The sequence below is a fragment of the Mesocricetus auratus genome, unplaced genomic scaffold, assembly GCF_017639785.1.
Source record: "Mesocricetus auratus isolate SY011 unplaced genomic scaffold, BCM_Maur_2.0 Super-Scaffold_100007, whole genome shotgun sequence".
Lineage (NCBI taxonomy): Eukaryota > Metazoa > Chordata > Mammalia > Rodentia > Cricetidae > Mesocricetus > Mesocricetus auratus.
The window spans coordinates 10,760,761-10,781,029 of record NW_024429191.1 but is presented as its reverse complement, the minus strand read 5'-3'; the positions used below and the strand labels follow the sequence as shown (position 1 = coordinate 10,781,029).

Sequence of the window (20,269 nt, the reverse complement as noted above, 5' to 3'; positions counted from 1 at the left end):
TTAAATAAGCCACATTCCACATTCTAGACAGCCTCAGCTTCGCCAAGAGGCCACATGCTGGGTGCTCAGGGACAGCATATTCCCTAACCTTACATAAGCCCAGGCCTTGACCCCTGCCCAGGGTGGCCTCTAGGGTCTAGGGTGGGCAGTTTCTTTTCGGGGGAGTGGCATGAAATTGAGGCCAAGGTCCTGGTGAAGAACAGTGACTGACTGAGAATGGTCAGCACCCTCTTGAGAATCTGAGGAAACACTATAGCAAGCTCTAGAAGAAAGAAGCTCTCCCAGTGTGCATAGGCTTATAGTCCCAGGCTAAAGGAGCTTGCTTCCTTTTCCCCCTAAAATAATCATGAGGAAAAAAAAAAAAAGGAAATGTGCAAGCTCAGTCAGTGAGAAAGGAAATAGCTCCATTCACTGATAGGTGGCGTGGCCACAGCTGAATCCTCAGTCTGCTGAATCCTCACCAAAGCTGTCTCTAAAATACCCTTGTTGAAAACTTGCAGGGAACCCCTTACTTGCCTGTAGATTGTTTCCCATTTCGTAAAGAGAAGGCTCAGTGAGCTTGAATGCTTTCTCAAGGTCACACAGATCTGACCATCAGGCCATCAAATTTAGAGGCTGACCCCCAAGTGTGGGACAAACTCAACACACAGCTTTACTGCCACTTCTGTACAAGTGCCCTAAAAGGTTCGTGAACTGCTGCTAAATTAGACTTGCCACAGCTAAGCAAGTTAGTCTGGACCACAAGCAGTGTCCATTTGCTGAACACCTGCCCAGGCATCTGCATCTGAGGCGTGGTCCCTGCCAAGAGCACAGTGAGAGGTCCTTGGGGTTCCATGAGACTTCAGTACTGGTGCCTGGGTCTAGCCTTGACCACTGGCACTGGTGCCCCAGAGAACTGCACCTGGATTCTTCCCTAGTTCATCTGTACTAAATTCCACCAGAGTGACTCACCTGGTTCACCGTGCCCTCAAAACTTTCAGTACCACAGAGAGCTCACTGGAAACCAAGTGTCAAAGGTGGAAGCTGGGTACACACCTTTAATCCTAGCAGAGGCAGGTGAATCTCTGAATTTGAGGCCAGCCTGGTCTACACGGCGAATTCCAGACTAGTCAATCAACACAGAAAGATGTGTCTCAGAACAAAAATAAAATGCATGTAGAGCTGGGAACAGTGGCCCGCAGCAATCAGGAAGCTAAAGCAGGAAGATTTCATGTTTGAAGCCAGTTTGTGTTGAATAGCAAGAAAGACCGCATTTCAAAAGAAAAAAAATCACACACATGTAGGTATACTGCACAGGAGTCAAGATTCTAAATTAATATTTGATGGGCCTCTGGTGGATGTGAGATCATTTCATATCATGGTGAGGAATGATGTGTTTTATTGCACCCTGGTCCAAAGTACCCTGTTGTCCCCTCAGCTGGCAGGGGAAAGGTTGTGCTGATAGGCTCCAAAGAGGGCTGGGAGGACTCAAGCTACAGAGCACAATCTGCTTGTTCCTAGCCCCTTGGTAATGCTGTCTGGCCCAGGGACACCCCTTCTTGTTTTTTTGATCAGGAGAATACTACCCAGGAGTTGGGGAGGGCATGTGCTCCATGATGCTGATGTCTGCCTTTCAGAGGGACTTGGAAGTACTCTTGTTAGAAGAGCTTATCATTTGTTTTTTTCCATTCTTCCCTCTACTATTGGTTCTTTTCTGTAGGTATCTGCACCAGTCAGGGACTCTGACCATGGAGGCCCTGGAGGACCCTCCTCCAGAGCCTGTGGAGTGTCCAGAGGAGGATATTGCTGACAAGGTAGGTGTTATGTGCTGAGAGCTGGGACAAGGTGATGACCAGTATCACCAGAACGCAACAGGGCCTGAGGCCTGTCCCGTGCTCTGTGAGGTGGTGGGTGGTGCTTGGGAACACCTGGTCTCTTCTTGGCGCTTGAGGAATATTGTTGGGACAGCTCAGTGGAAGTGGCAATGATGTCATCTAGTTATTTAAATCCTTTGTTCAGCCTTCGTTCCCTCAATGCCTATGTCATAAAAGAGGGGCATTTCATAGCATTTGGGCAGAGCACGCCACAAGGAGGAGAACAAAACCAGAGCCATAATATTTTATTATATTTATTTACTGTTGTGTGTATATGGTTGCACTAATGCCACATTTGAGGTGGTCCTCCCCTTCAACCATGTGGGTTGCAGGGATGGAACCTAGGTTGTAAGGTTTGATAGCATGTGGCTTTACTCGGTGAACTATCTCAGCAGATTGCCATTAGTTATTAGGATTACATTGCACCAAGTTCCTTTATGTGAGTCATTTCAGGGGAACACCAAGGAGGTTCCAGAGACAGTTTACTTGGGGCTTACAGTTTCATCATGGCTAGGAGCATGGCAGCAGGCAAGCTAGCATGATACTGGAGCCGTAACTGAGGGCTCACATTTTGAGAAACAAACATGAGGCAGTGTGAGCTAACTGGAAATGGGTGGGGCTTTTGAAAACACAGAGTCTGCCCCCAATGACACACCTCCTTCAACAAGACCACACCTCCTAATCCTTCCCAAACAATCCCTTCAGCTGGGGACCAGCTATTCAAATATATGAACCTATGGGAGCCATTCTCATTCAAACCACCCATTCCACTCCTTGGCTCCATAGTTTTGTGGCCATATCATAATGCAAAATGTATATAGTCCATCTTCAAATGTCCCTTCATCTTTCATAGTCTTAACATAATTTAAAGGTTCAAAGTCTCTCTGAGTCTCAAGGTAACTCTCTCTCTCTGTCTCTCTCCCTCCCTCCCTCTCCCTTTCTCTTTTTCTGTTTTTCTAACAGGGTTTCTCTGTGTAGCTCTGGCTGTCCTGGAACTCACTCTGTAGACCAGGCTAGCCTTGGATTCACAGATCTGCCTGTCTCTTCCTCTGAGTGCTAGGATTAAAGTCGTGTGCCACTACCACCTAGCTGTATTCTCTTAATCATACCCCATATCAACACAAAAAGGGAATTATATACTTCAGCACGCACTAGCACAGAATATACATTACCATTCCAGATAGAGGGATGGGGTACAATGGGGAAATACTGAACCAAAGCAAGACCAACACCTAGCAGTGCAAGCTCCAAATCCTGTAGCTCTGTGTCCAATGTCAAAGGGTTCAGATGATTCTACCCTTCCAACCTTCCTGACTGCAACATACTTCTCTCTCCTGGGCTGGTTCTACTCCCTGCATGCAGCTCTGCTTGCCAGACATCTCATGGCTTTGGCATCTTCAACATCCTAGGGTCTCTAAACAGAATCCAGGCTTCACTTTTACAGCTTCCCTGCCATGTGTCTGGCCTCAGCTGTTCTCTTTAACCTTGGAGTAAGATTCCATAATCGCTTTACTCATATATCCTTTATAACTAAAGCCAGAAGCATGAAGTTGGGATGGAACCTGGCCTCCTTAAGCCACATTACATTTCTTGTTGCTTTGTAGCAGAAAAGTCCTCAGGCATTTCCTTTTTACAAGTTGGAATCATAGCTGGGGTAGGGTGTGAGGGTCTTGCTCTGAGGTCACTCCTCCCTTTATTCCATTTCTCATCAGGCCTTTCTTACCTCTTTCAGCACAAGCCCTGGCTGTAACATTAAGTTTCCTGGTTTTCTCTTCCTCTTCAAACCGTACACTTTGTATTTCTTTTTGCCCGCTTGCTTTTTTCACGATAGACCTGCATAAGGGTGATAGCTAATAACCACACAATGGAGTCAATATTAGGTCATCTTGAAATCTCCTCTGCCAAAACAAGTAGTTATTAAGTTTTCTATTTAGCCTTGGACAGATTCTTAGAGTATGGATAAAGATTGGCCACATTCTTTGCCAAAATACCATAAAAATGATCTTTAGTTTACTTGCTAATATTGTTTCCCTCTGAAACTTGTTCAGCTGGGCCTCCATAGTCCACGTTGTTCTCAGCATTTCTCTCTTCCAATCTCCTACGAGGACGGGTGGTTAAACTCTGCTTATAGCATTCAGCATTTTGAGTCCAAAGTTCCAATGTCTTCCAAAAAACCAGCATAGTCAGGCCTGTAACAGAAATATCCCACCCCCTGATACCAACTTCTATCCTATTTTTCTACTTGAATGAAATAAGGACATGGCTGCTCCAAGGTATGGTTGAGAAGGTTTTTATTATAGGAGAGAGAGAGAGAGAGAGAGAGAGAGAGAGAGAGAGAGAGAGAGAGAGAGAGAGAGAGAGAGAACAATCAGAGGCCTCTGGAAGAGCAGAGCAAGGAGAGAAACTAGTAGACTGAACGTGGCCAGCAGCCCGAAGCAGGTACTTTGGTATGCTGGTAGAACCACAGTTAGCCATTTGTACTAAGTTTCTTTTAGACCTGACAGTATTACTGTGATAAAAAACCATGACCAAGGCAACTTATAGAAGAACGAGTTTATTTGAGATTTACAGTTCCAAAGGGATAAGAGTCCATTGCCATCATGGCAGGGAGCATGGTAACAGGCAGGCAGGCATGGCATTGGAGCAGCAGCTGAGAGCTCACGTTGTAAAATAGCCATAAGGGTTCTACAAAGGAACAGAACTTATAGAATGATTCCCCTCCCCCCTTAGAATAGTTTGCAGTCTGTAATTCATCTACCAATGGAAGGTCCAAGAATCCAGTACTTGTTAAATCAACAAGTCTGGATGTCTTATCTGGTCTTTAGTAAAAGTCAGAATCCCGAAAAAGTAGATTGTGATGCTATTGAAGGAATGGATTTGCTGTCGAGACTGGGGGCAAGTTCCCTTCTTCTGTGTCCCAATTTAGGTGTTTTATTTAAGAAAAAAATCTCCAGTGGTGGTGCACGCCTTTAATCCCAGCACTTGGGAGGAAGAAGCAGGCGGATCTCTGGGAGTTTGAGGCCAGCCTGGTCTACAAAGCAAGTTCTAGGATAGCCAGGACTGTTACACAAATAAACCCTGTCTTGAAAAACCTAAGAAAAAGAAAGAAATCCCTCACAGGTGTACTCAGCCACTTGGGGTTTAGTTCATTCCAGATGTAGTCAAGTTGACAACCAAAAATAGCCATCACAAGTTCACCCCTTGTCAATTTAACATATATTCATATTTCCTCATGTTATGCTTGATTTCCAGATAAAAACAATAACCAGGTTGTAGTTACATCTAACATGATATAACTCTCCCACTTATAATCCCAAATAGATTGCAATATTCCTTAAGGAACATTCTTTTTTTATGTTTGTTTTTTCGAGACAGGGTTTCTCTGCGTAGCCCTGGCTGTCCTGGGACTCTTTCTGTAGACCAGGCTGGTCTCAAACTCACAGAGATCCTCCTGCCTCTGTCTCCCAAGTGATGGGATTAAAGGCATGTATCACTATCGCCCAGGTGATGTTTATATTTCATGGTAGAGAAACTGAGGAAAGAAACCATAAATATATGTGTAACTACATTCTTAACAAAATAGGGCTGAAACACTAATGTTAATTGTTTCTTCAGCTGGTCACATGCCCTTAGCTGATATTTATAACTACCTTCCTGGACTACCCATTCTTTATTTCCTCCACTCTCAGCAGGTCTTGGCTCTTTTCCTGGAGGAGTGACCCATACCTTCATTCCTGAAGGGTCTGTGCCTGCCCTTTGTCATTCTGCCTGGGTTATAGTGTTGTAGTTACCAGTTGACTTTAATCCTAGGGCATAGCACCAAGAGACAGACACCCTAAAGAATCACCTACACTCCACACATAATCCTTCTTACCCCCAGTGTGGAAAAGGAATCCAGTTTCCCCTTGGTAGTCTGGATCAATCACCCCTTCTAACAATGCTGTTCCTTTCTTAGTCTGTTGATTTAAGGGCGTTGGAGTCTGCTGGAACATCTGATAATAGCCACAGGATGAGTTCAAGGACCCCCTGGACCTGCTGTGAATCAGACTTCAGAAAAATTCCATTAATCACTTGACCTCCATAAGCCCCTTCTCTAACTGGAAGGCCACAACTTTTCTTGGAGAATCCTGGAAACAGCATCAACTTAGAACCATATCTAACAGACCCGGGAGAGTCTGATTGTTTCCTTTCCCCAATGTACAGTTACCCTTGTAAAGGCTGCAGGTCCCTCTGGGGAAGGACTTGAGAAAGGATAATAGTAAAACTCTTAAGTATTTTATCAAAGGCTTTCCTCAGAGGAACCTGGCCATCCCTTCATTCAAGGGGTTTTGGGTCTGCAGATTCGCTCAAGTCTGGAAATCGGTTCACAGGCCTAGATTCCCTTTTCCCACCATCTAATGTAACCTTTCTTTCATTTGAGAATTTTTCTGCTTAAAAAGATCAAACAAAAATACAGTAGGCTTCTTATCTATTTCATGCCCGGAAACACCAGGATTGATTAGCCAGCACCAAAGGTCCATATTGTGAGTCATGCCACCATAAAAGTCACTTTGTGCTGACCATTCCAATTACTAGATCACCTTGCCTTTGGCAGTTAATTCAGTGCTGCCAGCTGGCCCCTGCTACTTCTGGGCCCAGTACAACCCATTGCATTTAATTCTTCCACGCCAAGGCCTAGCACAAGGGAAAAGGTGACAACGAAGCTCTTCAATGTGCTGGTGCCTGTCACCATTACTCAGCTAGTGAAGGGCGTGTCCTCTGGGCCTTCCCACTAGGTTTTACATAGTGTATCCACTCTAGCATTATAGTTTCTCTGAGCCTAAAATCCCGTCGTCAACGCTAAGCCAAGAGAAATCAGGCATCTCCAACTCCTTCTCAGTAGGCCATCTTTGGGCAAAAGACACCTTTAAAAAAAAACTGAGTGTCCATATTAAACGTAGAATCTCCAGTCAGTGGGCTCATATCAACAAACTCAACCTGATCCAGTTGTTCCTTCTACCATTATCCCATACCCTTAAAACCCATTCCCACAAGCCGTGTGGTGGTGGTGCACACCTTTAATGCCAGCACTCAGGAGGCAGAAGGGCAGGCAGATCTCTGTGAGTTGGTGGCCAGCCTGGTCTACAAAGCTACACGGAGAAACCCTGTTTTAAAAAAATCGGTGGTGGCATAGGCCTTTAATCCTAACACTTGAGAGGCATAGGCAGGTGGATCTCTGTGAGTTCAAGGCCAGCCTGGTCTACAGAGTGAGTTCCAGGATAGCTAGGGCTGTTACACAGAGAAACCTTGTCTGGGGGGGGGGGAATCCATTCCTACGCATGTTCCCCAGACTTGTGCTTGATCGCATTAACAAGCTCGTTAAGCTCATTAGTGGTGTGGTGCACCTCATGGACTGCACTCTCCACCTCCCCTCCAGAGCCTGCTGAGCCTTAGGCCTCATAGGTCTAGAGGCAACTGTTGTCCAGCCATGAGGGACATCAGTACTGTGTTGTCTGGCATTTCCTTCAGACATAGTCACTGCTGGTTGAGCAGACAGTGGAAGATTGATTTCCTCAGTCAAAGGCAGAATAGGCCGTATTTCAGAGTGTTGGATGGGTGTGCATCCTCTGCTGAGGTGGGGAGAAGATGGCCTCAGGTGAGATAAACCCTTGAGAGCCTGGGGGTTCAAAGTCCTCGGCTCCAGTAGAGTTCCCCCACTCATCCCCATCCCAAGTTACCCAAGTTACCCGGTCTCACTCTTGACAAATTAATGTCCTTACTTTAGCTGCTGACACCTCATGTGCTGGGACTCACAGGTGTACTCTGCTGCTTGGGTTTTAGTTCATGTCAGATGTAGTCAACTAACAAACAAGAATAGCCATCACACCAGCTGTTCAAATACACGAGCCCTTGGAGGCCATTCTCATGTTTAACTCCACAGCGAGATAACTCCCCCGGGGCTGGCCTTGTGTACATTGCCGCAGCCTGGCCTGGAGCCTCACTGTCAAGGACCAGTCTGAGTCTAGTAAGGGTGGCAACAGCAACCCTAACCTGGTCCCTCCTATATCTGCCAGACGTCTGTGCCTGGCCTTGCCTTCCCCTGCACCTCATCGCACCGTCTTACGGCTCCTTCACTTCCCTGTACTCCTCCCTTTCTTCACACTGTACTCATGGTTTCCACGTAGGTTTCCCTAGCCACCCGATCTCCTCTTCTCCCTGCCTTGCATTCACCTGTGCCTACTTTGTCTTGGTACCCTTCCTGGCCTCCGCCTTAAAACTGCCTGGCTCCTCCTATTTCTGCCACGCTTCATCTCCCAGTGCTCCCAGCCTCACCTTCGCTCTCTCTTCTCAGCATCCTCAGGGTCTTACATTGAGGCTAAATCCTTCCTCTGCTTGTCTCCATCCTTCCTTGTTGTACATTCTCCCTGAAGGAGGAAAAGACTGAGACATGGACCTTTCTGGCCCTACTGTCCCCAGACATCTGTGCCACCTCCGTGTGTTTTATCTGGCAGTTGAATCTCACAAGTGAATGTGTGTCTGGATGAGCCTCATGGTTCCATGCACAAGCCAGAAGGTACTCTTGGTATCCTGTAGGGCTTGCATTTGCCTTGTTCTGTCGAGTCAACTGTGACCCTGTGGGAGCCGCACTGCTGTGGGTTTAGGAGATAGTCTGTGAGGATGAGCATGGCTCCCACTCAGCAGGTGACATGGGAATCCCTATGCTGCATTGCAGATGTTCCATTGGGGGCACGGCTTCTACCTCTTTCTGCTTGTTCCTCAAGCCTTCATCTCTCTGCCTAGGTCATCTTCCTGGAAAGACGGGTGTCAGAGCTGGAGAAGGATAGTGCAGCTGCTGGGGAGCAACATGGCAGGCTGAGGCAAGAGAACCTCCAGCTGGTGCACAGGTGAGTGTGCCTGTGCCTGGCCCCGCCCACAGCCATCACAGCATCACTCGCCCTGCGCTCTTCCTCACCAAGCAGGATCTGCAGAGAACTAGCTCTTACCTGGTACCATCCATCCATTCGGGGACTGGGTGAGTGCCAGGTATGGCCAGAGGACTATGGCAGGTTGATCTGAGGCTCTGACCTGAATTATATCTGCCACAATGTTATAGACAGTAGGTCCCCAGGAAAGTGATCCAGGGTCAACTTGACTGCGTGTAAGCGAGACAGTTCTGTGTACCACAAGCAGTTGGGGAGGTACAGCTTAAAACAGAGAGCTGGGCATTGTGATGCATACATATGCACGATCCAAACACTTGGGGAGTGTAGGAGGGTCTCGAGGTCAAGATTATTCTTGGCTATATAGTGTGTCCAAGACCAACCTAAGCTATATGAAATGGTACTAGAGAGATAGCTCAGTCTGTAAAGTGCTTGCTTGGCAAACATGGAGACCTGGGTTTTATCCACAAATCCCATGTAAATGCTAGGCATGAGGGCACACAGTTGTAATCCCAGCATTTGGGAGGTAGAAACAAGAGGACCCTTTGGGCTTGCTGGCCAGTGTAGCCTAATCAGTGGGCATCAAAAGAAGTTGACAGTGTTCCTGAGGATGACACTCTAAGTTGTCCTCTGTCTTTCACATGCATAGACAACACACACGTGCTCTTGCGCATGCATGCACACACACAGAGAGATTTTAAGATTTTAAAACAAGGTGTTGGAGAGATGGCCTAGCAGCTAAGAGGATCCACGTTTGTTTACCAGCACTCACATGGCAGCTTGCAACTCTGTAAGTCCAGGTCCAGGGAATCCAACACCTCATCTGGCCTCCACAGACACTGCACACATGTGATGTGCAGACAAAACACCCACATAAAATAGAAATAAAACAAATCTTTCAAAAATTAACCAATCAATAAATCATGTGGAGAGAGGCTCAATAGTGGAGCGCGTGCTATATAAGACTCTCAAAGTGGGGGCTATCACTGCACCAGAGCCTCTAGGCCAGTTTTCTGGGGTTTTGGTTTTTTTTTTTTTTTTTTTTTTTGGTTTGGTTTGCTTTGCTTTTTCAGAACATGGTTTCTTTGTGTAGCCTTGGCTGTCCTGGAACTCCCTCTGTAGACCAAGTTGGCCTCAAACTCACAGAGATCCACCTGCCTCTGCCTCCTGACTGCTGGAATTAAAGGCTATCGGTCATTTTTCTGAAGCACTTGGTACTCTTTGTGGAGCTGACCCAGGCTCCATCTGCAGCCAGTTCATAGTATGGGAGCCTCTGATAACTCTGTCTCTGAGAACCTGCCCTGGGGAAAACATTCCAGCCATGGCATTAGTCCTGTGTTGAGGCTCTTGCTCCCCTCATTCGTCCTTCAGTAACTGTGGGAGGCAGACACTTTCTCTATTTTCCAGATGAGGAAATGGAGTCAGTGCAGCTTACATGGTTTCCAGGACCTCAGAGGACATCAGGTAGGGGCTGTGGGGCTGAGGATAGGGCCTTGACCTGGAGGAACAGGTAAGGAAGGTCCTGTGCCAGGGCCTGGCCTCTGCAGACAGCAGCCTTTTCAAGCAGCTTAGCCAAAAAGTGAACTGAACAGGAAGGCAGGTTGTGTGGTCTCCTCTCATGGCGAGGCAAAATGTGGTAGCATGCTGTCTGCATAGAGCAAAAGAAAAGAGGCAGGGATATGGTGAGTTCAAAGGGAGCCTGGGCCACAGTGACACTCTGTTTCAAAAAACAAGGAGGGGGAGAAGAATTGAAGAGACCAAAGAGGTGGAGATGTGGCGCTTGTGCCTCTTGCAGAGGACTTGAGTTCAGTTTCCAGCACCTGCATAGCAGCTCACAACTGTCTACAACTCCAGCTCCAGCATATACTGCCTCATGGGCGGGCATAAGACACACATGGAAGCAAAACACACATGCACATAAACCAAAACTTAATCTTTAAAAAAGAAACGATAAGGAGCCACGTCTGGGGTTGTGTGCCTGTAATTCCAGCACTTAGGAGGCGAGGGGATCAGGAGCCCTTGGAGATGTGTTCTGAATGTGGCTGACCTTCCTAAGAAAGACCTGTGCTGCTAGTTTTTGCATTCCCTGGATGTCTCCATGTGGCTCTCAAAGGTTTCTGTGCTGAGTATTGACTTTGAGTCTTTAACTCTGAGTGTGTGTGTGTGTATGTGTGTGTGTGTGTGTACAGATTGAGGCAGTTGGTTCTTTTTTTCTTCCCTGTGGTTTCTAGGACTCAAACGCAGGTAGTTAGGCTTGATGGCAAGCACATTTACCTACCAGGCCGTCTTGCCAGCCCTTCAGGGGGACTCCTAAAGCTCTGTCTACAATCTCTTTTCTTCAGCCTTTACTTTTTTTTTGTTTGTTTGTTTGTTTTTGTTTTTTTTTTTTTTGTTTTTCGAGACAGGGTTTCTCTGTGGCTTTGGAGGCTGTCCTGGAACTCACTTGGTAGTCCAGGCTGGTCTCAAACTCACAGAGATCCCCCTGCTTCTGCCTCCCGAGTGCTGGGATTAAAGGTGTGCGCCACCAACGCCCGGCTCAGCCTTTACTTCTTTTGGTCATAATAGATATACTTGAACTTTAATTTTCTTCATTTTCATAATCTCTAATGTTATCACTCTGTCCCTTGCTGGAGTCAGCTGAGGGTTGTGTATATGCTGAGTTGGTTTTTGTTGTTCTTATTTTGAGACAGGGTGTGTGTGTGTGTGTGTGTGTGTGTGTGTGTGTGTGTGTGTGTGTGTGTGTGTGTGTGTGTGTGTGTGTCCTGGAATTTGCTCTGTAGGCCCCACTGGCCTGGAACTCAGAGATCAGTCCCTGTCTGCTGGGATTAAAGGTGTGACCTCTGCACTTTTTTTTTTTTTTTTTTTGAGACAGGGTTTCTCTGTGACTTGAGGCTGTCCTGGAACTAGCTCTTGTAGACAGGCTGGTCTTGAACTCACAGAGCTCCCGCCTGCCTCTGCCTCTGCCTCCCAAGTGCTGGGATTAAAGGCGTGCTCCACCACCGCCCGGCCTGCACCTGACTTTAAGAGTTGTTTTTAAATATGTTCTTCCCATAGCATGCCACTCTTATTTCCTCACAGTACCAGACATAAGGCTTTCCCAACTGTAGATGCCTGTATGATGTGTTAGTTTATGTGTGCTACCAAACCCCTGTGCTGTCTGCTGCTCTTCACTGGTCTTCATTCTCAGACAACAAAGAGGGGCTACGGTGTACATGCTGGGGCTAGGACTTTTTTCCACAGCTGTGGGCGGGGCTGGTAGTACTTCTCTCACGGATTACCTCTGATCGTCCCCAACTTCTGCAGGAAGCTGGGGAAGAGGCCAGAGTCTCAAGCCTTATCAGGGATCTTCTTTAAGTGACCCTGGAGGGAACTAGGTGCACAATGAATCCTTCTCTCTGGGTGCAGCTCCAGGACAGCCTTTATGTCCACATGTACCAAGCAGCTGGTCTAGCCTCCCAAGTGTCACCACAGCTAACTGCTGCCAGTGAGGTCTGGACTTGCCTCAGCAGTGTGGACTTGGTTGCTTTCTACATACTGCTGTGGCCCTCAGACCCCAACACTTTCTGGTGCTTTCTTCAGGCCTTACTTGACTGAGTTTCTAGTGGCCTCCTTGGGACAGCTGCTACCTGGTCAGTGCACAGTGCCTCAGAACAAACTTCATATACCTTACAGATATGTACATTTCCTCCCCTTTTCCCTTAGAGCCAATGCCCTGGAAGAGCAGCTGAAGGAGCAGGAGCTCAGAGCCCAGGAGAGGGTCCTGGAAGAAACCAGGAAGCAGAAGGAGCTCCTGTGTAAGATGGAGCGTGAGAAGAGCATTGAGATCGAGAACCTGCAGGCCAGGTGAGCAAAGCTCAGGAGCAGGCAGCAGAAGCCCGCCCACCTGGAGCCAGAAGGAGAAGCTTCATAACAGAAAGGGCACTGACGTGTAACAGCCCTAGTTGTCCTGGAACTACCTCTGTCGACCAGGCTGGCCTTGAACTCACAGAGACCCTCCTGCCTCTGCCTCCTGAGTGCTGGGATTAAAGGCATGCGCCACCACAGCCCTGCCAAAAGTTCTTTTTTAATTTTTAAATTACATGAATTCATTATGTGTTTGTGTGTATGCATGTACAAGTGTGAAAGCCAAGAAGACAACTTGTAGGAGCTGGGCTGGTTCTCTCCTACCATGGGGGTTTTGAGCATTAAATTCAGATTCAGTTGAACATAAGGCCAGCCTGGGGAACAGAGACTTCATCTTCCTACCCATCCTTTAATCCCAGCACTCAGGAGGAAGAGGCAGGCGGATCTCTGTGGGTTCCAGGCCAGCCTGGTCTACAAGAGCAAGTTCCAGGACAGCCTCCAAAGCCACAGAGAAACCCTGTCTCGAAAAAGCCCCCCCCCAAAAAAAAGAGGTAGAAGCTAGAGGATGAGGGATTCAGGGTCATCCATGTCTACATAGGAAGGCTGAAGCCTACCTGGGTTTCATAATACTCTATCTCAAAAGACAAAACCAGATAACAAAGAAGCGGGGTGTTGAGGTAAGGACTGGCCATGCATTTGGGATTATTGTGGGTCACAAAACAGCCCCCAGGGAGTGAGTGAGTATTCCTCTAGAGCTAGGCCTTGTCCTGTGGAGACACATTTTAGGGGGACCGTGTCCTGACCTATTCTGGTGTCCCAGGTTGCAGCAGCTGGATGAGGAGAACAGTGAGCTGAGGTCCTGCACTCCTTGTCTGAAAGCCAACATCGAGCGCCTGGAGGAGGTGAGCTGCTGGCCCGGCGCATGTGGGAAGGCCCTGCCTGGAATGAACAGTGGCCCTGCCCTCTGCCTGACAAATCAGCGTGGAGCCATAACATGAGGTCATGGTCTTCTGGGGGGGTGAAGGTGGGGCAGGTTGGTAACTCTGGGCCCTGCTGTGTTCAAATGTGAAGGGGCTGCTGTTAGACATTTGGCCCTACCCAGCCTTTCTACTCTCCCATAGACCTGGGATCTGCAGGCCCAGGGCCCACACTGTCTACTCATGTCTGAGTTCACTAAAAGATGGTCTTACACACCAACAGCAGAGGCAGTCTGGTAACTTCTAGTCTTCAACAGAGAGGCCAGTCCTCCAGATACCTTCATACAGTGCCTCTGGGATGGTCTGAAACCAGAATATTTCTAGCCGACTTAGACTCTGACTCTTATAAGTCAGAGGAAGAGCCGAGCAGGAGCGCCCCACAGATACTGGGATAGATCTTGTCCATATGAAGGTCCTCTGGCCCCAAGGTAGGGCAGCTCTGATAGGATGACAGGAAAGCACAGACATAGTCCTGTCAGGAAGTGGGAGCCATAATGTCTGCCACTGGGCTGGGAGATGGACGGTATAGAGCATAGGCCACTGAGTTAGGCTGATATCCAGTAAACTGGTGCCATTGAGTACATGTCCACACTGGGGTCTGTTTTTGCAGGAGAAACAGAAGATGCTGGATGAGATTGAAGAGTTGACTCATCGGCTCAGTGAAGAACAGGAGAATAAGAGGAAGATGGGGGACAAGCTGAGCCATGAGCGACACCAATTCCAGAGAGACAAGGAAGCAACTCAGGAGGTGAGCAGGGCCATTCGTCCCTCCCCATGTTCCCATGTTGTCTGATGTTGCCTGCTCCCTGATAGAGGCCAGGAAACCCTTTTTGTTTTCTAACACTCTGGTATGCAGCAGTCTCTTGGAACACAGATCAACACCCTCCCAGGAGAGGGTGGTCAGGCCAACTAACGGGAGCCCACCTTGTGGTTGCCTCTCAGCTGATCGAGGACCTCCGCAAGCAGCTAGAACATCTGCAGCTTCTCAGACTTGAGGTGGAGCAACGACGGGGCCGCAGCAGCAGCCTGGGCCTGCAGGAGTACAACAGCCGTGCACGGGAGAGTGAACTGGAGCAGGAGGTCCGCAGGCTCAAACAGGTGTGTTCTGCCTTTCCACCTACCCTCACCGAGGCTCATAAGAGGGGGCACCAAGCTAAGGTCTTTCCTGGAAGCTCCTTGTCCCAGCAAGGGCCCAGTGTAACACTGCCATGTCCCCTAGGACAACCGAAACCTGAAGGAGCAAAATGATGAGCTAAATGGGCAGATCATCACCCTCAGCATCCAGGGTGCCAAGAGCCTCTTCTCCACATCCTTCTCTGAGTCACTGGCTGCAGAGATCAGCTCTGTCTCCCGAGATGAGGTAGCTTGTCCTGCCTTTGTATACCCCTAGGTCTGTTTGTTCTGGGCAGGTACCTTCTGCTCGCTGTACTGACCCTTTGGTTTTCTGCAGCTCATGGAAGCAATCCAGAAGCAGGAGGAGATCAATTTCCGCCTGCAGGACTACATTGACAGGATTATTGTGGCCATCTTGGAGACCAACCCATCCATCCTCGAGGTCAAGTAGGACATCTTAGCCCAGTTTGGGCTGGTTATAGACTCCACAGCACCCCAGAGTGGCCAAGCCAAGACCAGCAAGCCTAGAGTGTATAGAGGCCTCATGCAGCTGGACTGGGAGAGTAAAGATAAGGGCTGCAGAGAGCAGTAAGGAGGAAGAAAGGGAGGCGGACAGCAGACGAGGAGTGAGGCTGGGCTCCTTGAATGTCAGGAAGCCAGGGCCTCCCTCCACAAGCTGGCCTAGCCAGCAGCACCCATGTCTGCTCAGCAGAATGCAAATGTGTAGGGATAGTCTGTCAAGCTGGGAGGGGCCCCTCAGTGACTCTCTGACAAACCCCTTTTCCTGTTATGCAGCCTGTTAGGAAGAGAGGGAGAAAATGAATCTTCACCTCAGTTGCTGCCTCTCACTCATGTTGACATGGTGCCACCAAAGCTTGACCATCCCCATGTGGTATGCAAGCTGAGGACCCACGAGTTGGACGTAGACATGGTAGTTCTGGAGACACAGGCAGGCAGAGACGGCACATGTGGGATCTGGTCCGGAGCCACAGGCTGCCTGTTCTCCTTGCGCTGCTCAAGCCTTCTCCCACCAGATGGGCTTCCATTCACCTTTGGACCCAGGGCCTCCAAGCCACACAGCCATTCTTTGTCCAGACTCTTACACAGTAACTCGTCAGCTCCGGTCCTCTCGTGGGGGCCAGGGCAGCTAGTTCATGCTGACTGTGGAACTCACTTCCTGGACTGGTGAACACCCAGGTGCAGGTGCTGCTTCTTCTCAGGTGTGGCCTACCCTGGCTCCTGGACCCACACCCTCCTCAGGCTGACTTTACTGCCTTGGGAGAAGTTGACATTTCCGAGACAGTAGTCTAGGCCTCTGAAACAAAATTTCCTTCTCTGCTTTTGACTTTAAGTCCCTGGGTCCCCAGGAGTCATTTTGCTGGTGGGTAGGTGGGTGGACAAGACTCCACACAGACCCAGAGGCAGAGGAAGGCTTGCTGCTTGCCCCTGCACTACTCACAGAGTGCACCTCTCACAGAGTGCAGCATCCATGGGCCTGAGCCTGAGCACTAGCCCCGGAATCTGGACACACTGTGTGAGACCACACCGTAGGCTGTGTGAGTGTGTGTGTGTGTGTGTGTGCGCGTGCGCATGCATGAGTGTGCACACAAGTATGAATGTTTGTATGCTTGTGCCCACACATGCTGCCCTGCATCCCTTCACTGCCTATCCCCCCCCCACCTTCTACACTACAGTTTAAGATGTTGCCTCGTATTGTACATTTTGGGGAAAGCCTTGTGTGTAAATCAGTGTAAACTTGGAGGAGAGATTTTTCTATCATGTAGAGTAGGTATTTTTTATAGATTGAAGGTTGATCAATTTTTTAATACTTTCCAGAGAGAAAACTATCTGTGTATACATATGAAATATATATATATATATGTATAATATATCAATACTGGAGCCCTGCTTTTCTGTGCCCAGGTCCAAGTCCTACATAAGGGCTTGTGGCCTATCTCTGCTGTCTGCCCTGCCGTGCTCACTGCAAACACGGGTCTCCAGGAGACACTGGGAAACACATCAATCACCAACTTGCTCACAGTATCTGCTTCCGCTCCCTGAGAAGTAGCTCTTCCTCCAGGGCATGGAAGGATGGGAGGCCATCAGGATCCTGTCCCATGTCATCCACAACAGATTAAAGCTGTTACCGCACACAGAGGCCGGCTCCTTTCTCCACTGGGGTGGTGGGTTGGTGGGGTGGGTGGTTATGGGCCTGGCCTTGCTTTCCTTGGGATTCTAGGGATGTGTCATTTAAGTACAGACCTTGGGACACCCTTTGTTTTCTGCCTTGATCAGGTTGTGCCCTCCCTGAGGGCCCAGGATCACTCCTAGGATGGGCTCTTTCTGGACAGAGTCTGGATCCTGAAGGGAGTAGCTCTACTGAGAATCCCTTCTAAAGACAAGGTCTCAGTGACCTCCAAGGCCCCTTTCATGTAGGGGCCCAGGAGGGCCACAGTAAGCCTCAGTTGAGGTTGGTAAATGGGCAGAACAGGGAGTATAGGTGTGGATATCACAAATCTCAGGCACAGTGCTCTTACCCCTGGGCTACACATCCTGTGTCTGAGAGGAGTTGCTGTGTAGTGTGGTCAGGGATGAAATATTCAGAGCCATAAAGAGTGGGAGGAGGAACATCCCCAGGAGGGCCAGCAGAGAACACCAGAGCAGGGAAGAGAATAGGCAAAAGCCAGCAGCAAGTGTGGCTCAAAAGTCAGTCTGAAGAGCTGAAGGACTTCTGAAGACTTGTGGCATGGTGGTCACTGACATCACCATGGAAGTACTAAAGGGTGTGACCAGAGCAGCCCAGGTTCTAACCATGGGCATTTGACTGGTACTACAAAGGCCCATTTGTTCCTAGGAGAAGCTAGAAACAAAAGAGGACATCACCACAGCCTGATGGCTCCTCAGTTTAACTTCCAGTTAAGCATGGTCTAGTCAACCCCTAGTGAAAGATCCTGAGGGCATTGAACCCAAAAAAAGACAGTTCCCCATTTGGGATATGGTGGAAGGGGATCAAATGATTGAAATGGGTTGTTATTAGAAGCATTCCAGAAAGAGCTGCCCAAGAATTTCTTGTAGGGGGCCAAACGCCTAGAGGGTAATTCTAGAAGTTGGTATCCCCTAGAAGGCTCCTCACTATACCTCTGAAGGAAGAGGTTATGGAGGGAGTGACCATTGGAGCTTGCCAACTCTCCATCCTGCAGCCAGCAGAACTCTCTTCCTAAGGCAGATTCTATCTCCAGTTGGCGCTTGGAATTGCTCTTCTCTTTCCAGTATTGGTCAGTTATCCATTCAAAATAGTATAAATAGCCAGGTATAGTGATGCGTGCCTTTAATTGTAGCACCCTTGGAGGCAAAGGCAGGCAGATTTCTGTGAGTTTGAGGCCAGCCTGGTTTACAAAGCGGATTCCAGGATGGCTAGGGCTATTACACAAGAAACCCTGTCTCAAAAAAAAAAAAAATAAATGAAATCTTGGCCTCTGCAAATTTAAATTGACACCAACCTTCCTGACCACCCTGGGAACACCCACCCATAAAGGTGCCTTACTATCTGGTTAGAACCCAGGGAAGCTGCCCTGAACTTTCTGGCATTTTGGAACCCAGAACATAACAGAAATTTCAGCCAGGAACCTCCGATTGGTTTTTTTTCTTATTAAGTGCATTGGTGTTTTGCCTGCATGTATGTCTGTGTGAGGGTGTCAGATCTTAGAGTTACAGACAGTTGGAAGTTGCCACGGGAGTGCTAGGATTGAACCCAGATCCTCTGGAAGAGCAGTCAGTGCTCTTAACCACTGAGTCATCTCTCTAACCCCTCCACTTCTGTTTATTATGAGGTTGGTGTTCTGGCTTATGTCATGGAAGTCAGGGAAACTTAAATCTGAGTTTTAGACCAGATTGGCGCAGCTGCCAGTCATGCTTAAGCAGGAGAAGACTACTGGGTGTTGATTCATTGGAGATTTCTGACTCTCTAATAGCTTCTGAATCTCACTAGACCTAGGGTTTCATATGTGCTAGGTAAGCACTCTCGCTGAACCATATCTGCAGCATGCACCTGTATAACTACCTTTGGGGGGCGGTGTTGAGACAGGGTTTCTCTGTGTCGTCCTGGGCTGTTGTGGAACTCTGTAGACCAGGCTAGCCTCAAACTCAGAGCGATCCATCTGACTCTACCTTCCAAGTGCTGGGATTAAAGGCATGCACCACCACCACTCATAACTATACCTTTGTTTGTTTGTTTTATTTATTTATTGAGACAAGGTCTTACGTGATTTGGGTTATCCTCAAACTCACTATGTAACTGAGGATGGCCCTGATCTTCCTGTCTCTACCTCCCAACTTTGGAAATCATACGTATGTTTCACGGCCTCCCCACCCTGACAGAATCTCACTTTTTAGCCCTGACTAAAAAGTGATCTGCCTGCCTCTTCCTTAGTATAAATGCTGTGATTAAAGGAATTTACCATCATGCCTCACTCCTACTTTTTGAGAAGGCTATTGATCATGCTAACCTTGAACTTAACTTTCTAGCTTAAGCCAACTTTGAATTTGTGACTTTCCTGTCCCAACCTCCTGAATAAGTCTATACACCTATACTCACACTAGGTCTTCTTTTCTTAATGTCCCCAAAGCCCAGAACAATTCAGGGTCCCATCTGCTCAGGACTCTGGTTTTTAGTCTGTGGTTTCTGTCTCTGCAGAGGTTTCTCTGCCATTCTTGACCCCTACAAGCTGTCCTGTTGTCTAATGACTCATCAGGGTTCTAGCTTATGGCCCATACCACACTAGCATAGATCAGAGCTCAGTCAACAACCTGGGATGATCCAAAGTCTCCTGTTGTGTGGTCAGCTTAATGGGATGCACCATAGCATAGTGACTGGAGATGCTGCAAATCCTGTCCTGGATCCATCGTTGCCATTCCTCTGACTCAACCATGAGCCTCACCTACTGATGAGCTGTCAGTCTAGTCAGTCTTCTGGTGAATGACCTATCCTTCCCACGATGATAGGCCTTGCTTCTAGTTTCTCCTTGTCTCCATAATGCCTGACTCGCCAAAGAATCCTTGGAGTGACTGCTCATTGCTGAGTTAGCAGTAACTTCAACTAATGTGTCAATGGCTTAACCCCAGCTGCTTCTCTTGGAGTGCCCAGATGCCAAATTCTGCTCCAATGTTGCCAAAATGTGCTGTCATCCACATTTAGACACAGGTGTCCCACAGGGCATCTTGGGTTCAGTGGCTTCTCTTTGGCTTCTGGAGCATGAATGATTTCCCAGAAAGTACCTGTAGGCCCTACCTAGCCAGGCTCAGGTGTTCTGGGTCCTGGGGCAAATGTCACCCAATACATTATCCAGAGTGCAGGGCATCCAGGGGCTTCTTTTTGGTATGTGGTGCCTTCTCTGCAGCCTGATTCTTAGTGCAGAGGACAAGTGGCTAGGAGTAACGCAGTTACTTCTGGCCAAAGGGCCATAAAGGGAAGCTTGGGAGATCTTATGAACATCACTCATAGGGCTTGGGGAGATGTCTTAATTAGATGCCAGTGTTTCTCTGGGAAAAGTGTTATGTCCATCTG

General features: G+C 48.3%; 1 protein-coding gene across 4 annotated transcripts in view; it reads left to right on the top strand.

Annotated features, from left to right (window-relative positions):
* Nucleotides 1-16,861, top strand: part of Rab11fip3 (RAB11 family interacting protein 3) — a 75,793-nt gene extending 58,932 nt beyond the window's left edge. For all 4 annotated transcript variants that reach the window (XM_040748379.1, XM_040748378.1, XM_040748377.1 and 1 more), the window contains 8 exons: nt 1,700-1,793; nt 8,634-8,737; nt 12,476-12,616; nt 13,437-13,518; nt 14,204-14,341; nt 14,536-14,691; nt 14,813-14,953; nt 15,044-16,861. In XM_040748379.1, the coding sequence (XP_040604313.1) occupies nt 1,700-1,793; nt 8,634-8,737; nt 12,476-12,616; nt 13,437-13,518; nt 14,204-14,341; nt 14,536-14,691; nt 14,813-14,953; nt 15,044-15,157 (970 nt within the window). In that variant the 3' untranslated portion in view covers nt 15,158-16,861. The remainder of the gene's footprint in view (nt 1-1,699; nt 1,794-8,633; nt 8,738-12,475; nt 12,617-13,436; nt 13,519-14,203; nt 14,342-14,535; nt 14,692-14,812; nt 14,954-15,043) is intronic.
* The last annotated feature ends 3,408 nt before the right edge of the window (nt 16,862-20,269 follow it).